Source organism: Rhopalosiphum maidis, chromosome 2 (assembly GCF_003676215.2).
Source record: "Rhopalosiphum maidis isolate BTI-1 chromosome 2, ASM367621v3, whole genome shotgun sequence".
Classification (NCBI taxonomy): Eukaryota; Metazoa; Arthropoda; class Insecta; order Hemiptera; family Aphididae; genus Rhopalosiphum; species Rhopalosiphum maidis.
In genome coordinates this window covers 33,933,102-33,942,111 of record NC_040878.1, presented here as the reverse complement: position 1 = coordinate 33,942,111, position 9,010 = coordinate 33,933,102, and the positions used below count along the sequence as shown (strand labels likewise).

The following is a 9,010-nucleotide window of genomic DNA, read 5'->3' as shown; positions in this document are numbered from 1 at the left end:
AATGTTCAAAGGTTTAACATTTTAACAATCAATATTTTTGAAACTACAACAAAATAACTAAAATCGTAATTTTTCGATTAAATATTCAATTTTGTCAACATTTTATACATACCTAATAAGATAAAATGTATGCATTTAATTTTCGATGAATTTAAAAGTTTATACGTTTATAGAAACAGATTGAGAGCAATATTGTAATACAATATTTACTATTCCAATATAAACCCAAAGAAATGTTATTTTTATTAAATGTTTGATACGGTTAGGATGATAAGGCTACAGAATTATGCCAATTGTGATAACATGAAGTGAAAATTTAAGGGAGTGATAACAGGCGTGTCAATAGTGAAAAATAAAAATAATAATATTAACTTTCAATTTAGGTTTTTCCATATGTCTTATGTCCTTTTCTTAATTCTTATACTGTTTTAAAACAAATTGTGACTCAAGAAAACTTACTGTATATTGAAGTAAGAATTGTTTATATATTAAATTATATTATAAAATCAATATCTATTTGAGCAGCAATTTGACAATTTTTTAATTACCTTTCATTTTAACTATTTGAAAAATTATTAACAATTTATAACTAGTATTATACTTTATTTACTGGGGGTAAATAAGTTAGTAGGTATGTAATATTATTGATTATAAATAGTAAATAGTTGTATTTATAATCAATGGTATTATCTAAAATAAAAATGAGCGCATAGAATATGTAGTAACTATTTTTTATTTTAACACTTTACAGTCAGTTAACATTATTTTAATATTATTTTACTACATGGAAGTGTTCACATTTTATTTTAACTTTATAATTTATAAATAAAAGTTCATTGCATAAAATAAGATTTTATCAATATTTATAATTTATAAAAATTTAATAATACTTTAACTGTATACTATTATATTTTTTTATATGCAACACAAGTGCACAATTCATATTTTTAATGACTAAGTTTGTTATATACTTGATAATGTAATGTACAATTGCAAATTAATTATTTTGTTTATGTTATAGAGAAATCAATTTGAAAATAATATGGCCTCTAGAAGTCTTACTGACATATTTTTGTTAATGCGGACAAATTCCATCCAGAGTAGGGGAATATATTCATTTCAAGGATCTAAACATAATGATTATGATACAGACAGTGATGAAGGTATGAATGACAAAGCAGCGTTAATGGAAGCTGGTCGTTCTATGGTTAAAACAAATTCTATTGAAATGCGTTCTCAGGAAAAATCTCCACCAACATGGATTGGATTACTTGAAGATGCTCAATATTCTATTACCAGGTTTTAACCAAATAACTCTTTTTTTTTTTTCAATAATATACTTAAAATTATTTAATCTTAGGTTACAGAACAAATTAAAAGAATTACAATCATTACAAGATGCACAGGTATTAAGGCCTACCCTTGATGATTCTAGTTTACAAGAGAAACACATCCAAGATCTCACATTAGATATTACAAGAGTATATAAATTATTCATATATTAAATACATTTTATTAGTTATTAATACTAAATAAAACTTATAATATTGCAGATATTTGGTTCAACAAAAAAAATAATTCAACAAATCCGATTACATTCAAGTGGATTATCTGGTAACAAAGAATCCCAACTTTCATACAATGTGTCATCTGCTTTAGTGTCATCATTACAAAATTTATTCAACGAATTTCGAAACTCACAACAAATTTATCTTAACAGTAACTTTAAATAAGTTATATAATTTATGTTATTATTATAAATACTTAAAATACTTATATTTTTAGAAATCAAACATAGAGAAGCTATGTCATCACAAATGTGTTTTGAAACCGAAGAAAACACTTCAAATTCTGATTTACTAGATATGTTTAGTAATGGTTCATCTAATTCTTTTGGACAACAGTTACAAATGCAACAGTCAAATCAAACACAAACGTTTGCTGCTATTCTTATTGAAGAAGAAAATGCCAAAATGGCAGTTCAATGGGAACGTGAAGCAAATCAGATATCCAGTTCTGTTCTTGAACTTAATAATATATTTAAAGACCTTGCACATATGGTTGTTCAACAAGTTAGTTTAAATTTCATAGTTATTTTTATTTAGTTTCTTTTAATAATATAAAAATCTAATTGCATAATTGGTTTCTGTAGGGTAGTGTTTTAGATCGAATAGACTACAATATTGAACAGACTGAAATCAGAGTTAAAAAAGGTGCAGCAGAGTTAATTAAAGCAGAAAAATATCATCGAAGTAATAGAAAAATGAAGTGTATTTTAATTCTAGCTCCTATTTCTATTATGTTGTTAATTCTTTTGGATATAACAAAATTTTAAGGTATTTATCTTATTATGCTTTACTCCTTGTTTACCAAAAGTACTATTTATTATTTATCGTTATTTTAATATAAATTTATATGATGTTATTATGTTTACAATAAATACAGTTGAAACAGACTGTTAAATATATTATTGTAGCTTAAATGTATTTTGCTTAATTTTAACATTATATTAATGACAGTTCGTGCCAAACTAAGTTAACATTTTGATCTAAATTTATTTTTGTTTAATTATTTCATATAATTGTTCTTAAATGAATTATTTTATTAAAATTTATCTTATAGAGTATATTACAGATTTATTTTTCTTCTATAAAATGTATTAAAACTGACTTTTGTAAGAACTATGTTAAAAAAATTGTGACTGTTTTTTTGTTGATATTTTTTAATTGAGGTATGAACTGTTTAAGTATTAGAAACTTTATATTACAATTTCAAAATTTTAAACTTATAAAACTGTATCAAACATGATACATACCTAATATACAATTGAAATAAAAATAAAACATGTATATACATAGCATTAAAAGAACCCAACTATTATTAATTACATCATGTCTATAAAATTGTAACATAAATATTTGGTGAAAAATTCAAGTCTACTGTTTTTTATTTTTAATTACATTAAATAGTAAAAAAGATTTTATGTTTTGTTAAAACAGGTTTCACATAAAAATTTTGTGTTTCTTGATTATTTTGATAAGTACTGAGCATTTTTTGCAATAAAACAATTTGCTATTAAAAACCTCTTTCAAAATAAATCAATACTTAATTACTCCAAAAAGTGTTAAGATAAAAAATAGTCACTAAGAATCTTAAAAATACATTAACTATTATATTTAATTTAAATATTCTTATAATTTGTAGAGAGGCAGGGTTGGTTATTAAGTCATGTCAACAGAAAATAGGTACTTACAAATAACCTTCACTAGTTCACTATATATGTGTTACATATTATTATATTTATTAGTAATTTACTGATTACTCATCAAAAGACACCAATAGATAATTAAATTTTCCCACCTTAATATTTAATATGAAAAAACAAACATCATTGTAAGATCAATACATGGTACCTTCCTATAGTTGTTCCTTTCTGAAAATTGTATTACTTATAAATTATAATTAATACCAATTTTGTTTAAAACTAATGTTAATGTGTGTTTTTGTTTGGTAGTTTTTTATAATTATTAGGAAAACTCTAAAATGCCTAAAATTCAAAACTTTTGAATTTTGTTTTAATTTTATATAATAAAATTTAAAAAAACTGAACCTGTCACTATGTATGATATTTGGCAGATGTATCATACACGTTAAGTTCTAATAATATTTAACATAGTCTATATAGTAAAACACTTATATTTTAGTTGATTATAGATTATTGTTGCTACAGTTAGTATATATAAATATGTACAGATAGTGTGTCCATCAACCGTACAAGTTTATTAGTAAAATATTCTAAAATTATTCTAATTATTAATTAAAAAAAGTTAAAGTAATATTCCTATGAGCGTATCCAGCACGAGCATACTTATATAATATTCCAATTATTTATAAATATTAAAATATAACGGAATGACGACATCACCTATATTGTATGATATTTATTTATTATACTTGTTGCGTAGGTACATGAACCATGAACGGATAATCGATGATGTTTTTTTCTCGTGCTACAAACCTCGAGTCCTTGATATTATCCGTTGAATGACATTATCGTGACTACCGCGGGTAAACTTTAATTACGTAATTAATCCATACTTATATAAGCGAATGTAACTTGAAAACGGGGCCAAAGGAATTTCTCTTTCTAACGACTAAAATTGTATGTATTATATATTGTTATTTCGTTATATCTTCCCAAACATTCAACATCACGGATCTTCTGCAGATGCAGAGGCCGATTAAACGATAGATGCCGGGGTTCGGTGGTGGCTACAAAGATAGGCTCAAAACTAACCGAAGAAACTTAATAAAAAGAGGAATAAGCGCACAACGAGTATGTAACTGAACTAGAGAGCTATTATGAATGGAGCTATACGCGCTGTCGACAGGGTGGTAGCGGTAGCATTCATGACGTCTGTGTCGCTGCAGGAAGAATCTCCGAACGTGTATGCCTAGGATTTCCAGTTGATGGTAGAAAGCCCGGGCAAAGACGACGCCAGTCTATGGATACACATACTGATACAATATATAGGACCAGCAATGAGTAACCGACATGACCGCTGCAACGCTTCTGGAATCAGTTCTGCGGTGGCCGGTGGGCAATCCACGGACGCTAAAGAGAAAACAGCCGAGTCCATTAAGGTTGGCTGGATTATACATCTGACAGTGGAGTAAGTTACAGCAACCACGGCGGTATTATCAAAGGTGGGAGAGACTCGGTTTTGGGTGAACTTCAAAGTTCCAAGAGTATGATAATGGTAAACTCATCCTATTAAAGTAAGACTGTACAAGAATTCCTTCCTAAGATCCTTATTCAATACCAATTTCGATCCGGCATATAAAAAAAGGTATGCAACAGTTCCATCCACGAATCATGGACCATTATCAAAAAAAAAAAAAAAATACAAAATATTAGTATAGTTCTATAGTTTAAACCAGGGATGGGCAACTGAAAGATATTAGAGGGCCAATTTTTAGACAATTAAAATGTAGCGGGCCAGAGTATAGAGCAAAAAAAAGGTCGTTCAAAATATGTATTTTAATTTATCATAGAGTATAGAACTCTAGATGATTGACTTTGAAATTGTATGATGTAATTTGGAAATGTAGCGCGGGCAAGATAAAAAAGTTCGCGGGCCGCCTGCAGTTGCCCACCCCTGGTTTAAACCAAGGATAGGTAGTTGGTATTCAACCTTATTTTAATGTCCATGCCACCTTTTATATTATACCGTATAAGGACACACTCCCACCCCTTATAAGGTTGAATTATACTTAGAATATATGATATTTATTATATATACGTCATAAATTTAATTAATTTAATGAAACTAATGCAAGGATATTGGATCGATATAAATACAATTTTTAATCCTTAGTAAATTTATTTTTATAAAAATATAAAAAACTATTATTCATATTTAAAGTTTTCATGTTAAATTATGTCTTTTAGGTTTAAAACATTTTCACGCGTTTCTTGAAATATTGTCGCGTGTTCCTAAGGAGCAGTATGCTCAGGTTGAGAACTGCCCCTGGTTCTTGTTTAATCGATCATAAATGTAATAATAATAGTGTGTAGCACTATAGCAGGGGTCGGGAAACTTTTCGTAAGAAAGAGCCATTTTTTCAATAAATTACAAAACTATGATATCTAGGGAGCCGCACAGGTTTGAACAACCTTTTTTTTAATTGTGGTGTATAAATTATTATTTTATTAGTACATATATTAGAATAAAGATAGTATTATTATTTTATTGAGAAAATGGTAAGCAATAAAAACAATATAATAATACGTCTTAAATTTAGAAAATATAGAAAAACTTTATTTATCACTATAATAATGCGGGTATAATATAATTTATATTTTACGGATCTCGATTGATAATTAACCAAAGAGCCGCAGGTTCTCGACCCCCTGCTCTATACTATAGAGGGGTCAAGTGCCAAATTTTCCCAATCAAGGTTTTGAAAATTTTTCACGTGCCCAAAAGAAAATTCATTTTTCTTAGGATAAAATAAAGTTACCGATTTATTATACATTATTTTATTAAGTAAGAACACATATTTTTAGTAATTATAATTTTTAAATGTATATAATTTGTTTCTTTGTATTTCTTTTAACAGTTATAATCAAAACTTTATAAACAGCATAATTTTTAATTATTTTAATTATTCACGTGCCATTGAAATTTAATCAACGTGCCACCTTTGGCACTCATGCCCTAGGTTCGCCATCCCTGGTATAGAGTATACTGACGAGCTGCCTGCCGAGCCGGAGCCCAGTATAAAATAACGTACCTATCCAACGAATCGATAATCGGTGCAGTGGTTCACCGATTTTTTTGCTCCGGAAATCCGCGCACAGCACTATTGTTCCTACCACCTACATATTCACAAGTCGTCGTCGCTATTATCGTCTATCAACGGTCACCAATCACCATCTACCATCGCGCACAGACAATCCGCCGTCTGTTGCAGTTGGGTGACACCAGCCGGTCTCGGTCGTCTTGTGCCGAAAATTCACGTTTACCCAAGACCCGCCGTTTCATTACACACCACGCCTTGTAAACATAGGGATACTATCTGGTTTTTATTTCATTTCATTTTTTAAATTAATTATCGTTGTTGAAACTATATGTTTTATTGATTCATTTATAGCATACCTATTACCTACTTATTAACCTATATTTGTGTTCACAAAAAAATTTTGTTTTTCTTTCACACATTTGTTTTGTATTATGTATATAGGTACATTTGTTTGAGCAGGGTAGTAATTAAGAAGGAATGACGAAAATATTCTGAAAACCAATGCCCCAAATAATTATTATTTTTATTATTAAACAAATAAAATAAAATTCGTCTAAATATTGTCTCAAAACAACGGTCTATCCCTGATTCACTTTGTTGACCAATCCCTTAAAAATCAACATCTCTTATCAGCCTACTCTGGTCCTCCTTTATTTCCTTAAATTAAAAATATTTATTTATAGGTACAATGCAAGGAAAATATATTATACAAAACTTTTTTGTATAGTAAATAGATATTATTATTAAATTAAATCTGAAAAAATAAGTATTTTGTTTTTTATTTTATAATGGGAACCCCTAAGTTGAATGATAATTTTTCTGCTACATAATATGTTGTAAGTATTATTTTTATATTTTCAGTGTTTATTTTAAAGTTAAATACTTAGCCATATATATAAATAAATTGAACATTAATAATACATCAATATTACCTTATATTAAATTAATTTATCCAACTCGGATTGTTGGAGCCGAAGGGGGATGTTTTAAATCACTAATAACCCGTACTTCGGTAAAGGTATAATTTATTGTTAGCGTAAAATACAAATACTTAAATAAATAATTAATATTGAAAATTAATATAAAATATTATAAACAATACATATGATAATTGATATAATATAATTCTATATGTGTGAACGCTCTACTAGCTATGACGCTACTAATGGTCGATACAATTTAGGTCCGTAGTAGTTATACTGACCCGACCGTGAGAAGACACAGATAATGATATTAAATAATAATAAGATAACGTTTAATTGCCGTAATATCGGTCTGTCGAATAGTTGACATTAAACGTTATATCGACTTCAACACCGATTTTTGTCTGTATGTATACATAAATATTAAATAGTAGAAAAAATTTCGATATTCAATTTAGAAGCGAGTTTATGATAACAAATTTGGATCAAATTAATACTTTTAAAAGATAAAAATTGAATCAAAACATTGAAAACGAATTTTTACAACATTTTTCTAAACGTCTGATGCTTAGTTTTTGACAAAATACAATATTTACGTCGAGTAAAAAAACAATTTTCTTATTTTGGTTTAACTCGAAAAAAAAATAACCATCTTTGCATAGATACTTGAAATAGTTGAAATTTTTACTAGATGATAATAATATAATAATATGGTAAAATGTTTAAAATATCTTGACTCTTTTTAAGCAATTTATAAAAATTTGACATATTTTTATTTTTTTTCTATAAATATCGATGAAAAAATATTCTATATACATAAGTATGAGGGTATGAACACGTAAAACATTATTATATAATATAAATGTTGAATACAAAATCATAGCGTTTTGTAAAGTTCATAAAAAAAAACACTATAGTGTTTATAACGTGACTATATCACGTCACCGTCATAAAACCGTCATGTGACCAGATTTCCTTGTCTGTTAGAGATAGTCCAATAGTCGTCATATATGTATACGATATACACAGATGTACTGTGATAGCTTTTGTTTCGTTATTAATTCTTATTATTGTTCATTAAACGGTACAGTGTATTACTCAGTGTTTTAACCGACGTTACCATGACAGGCGCTTTGGACGATCCACGGATTAGGTGAATTGATTACGACGTCTACAGCCCGTTGTGCGAGCACACATTGATCGTCTAACATAGCGTTTCCCAAACTTTTTCTCTGCTGGACCCCTTAAATTAAAAACAATAATAAATAATAATACTAAATTGATTGCTTTATTTTCTGAACTAAACTTATTACATTCTCAGACCCTCTCTGGTATACTATACTCGTACGTGTGGACAACAGTTTGGGAAACGCTGGTCTAGCAGTCCAGCGAATGCCAAACGCATCTGGTTTCAACAAATTTAGCTCGGTAAATATTATTTAATTGGAGTAAACAAATTGTAGATAGAAGAACAATATATCAAAACCCTATATAAATTGGTAATAAACATAAAACAAATAGTTCTGTCTAAACACATTTTCATATCTATAAAAATATCTTGAACTAATTTAAATATATTAATGCATATATATTTACTTTAAAGGTAGGTAAGCAATTATTTTTATTTATAGAACCGAATTTTTCTGTCGATAATCGATACACATTTTATTTTAATAGCATTAGGTATATTATAGGTCCCTCCAATAATTGTTTAAATCTGTTTGGCTGTTTAACAAGTAAAATAGGTAAATAATTAAGAGTAAAATAGTTATTACTTTATC

General features: G+C 27.8%; 1 protein-coding gene across 1 annotated transcript; it reads left to right on the top strand.

The window, feature by feature from the left end:
- Window positions 1-335: 335 nt before the first annotated feature.
- LOC113553650 (syntaxin-16-like) lies at window positions 336-2,405 on the top strand. Its single transcript, XM_026957094.1, has 6 exons — window positions 336-470; window positions 1,022-1,299; window positions 1,361-1,481; window positions 1,554-1,719; window positions 1,786-2,072; window positions 2,153-2,405. The coding sequence occupies exons 2-6, from the start codon at window positions 1,043-1,045 to the stop codon at window positions 2,333-2,335; spliced, it is 1,014 nt and encodes a 337-aa protein (XP_026812895.1). The 5' UTR covers window positions 336-470; window positions 1,022-1,042; the 3' UTR covers window positions 2,336-2,405.
- Window positions 2,406-9,010: the final 6,605 nt, after the last annotated feature.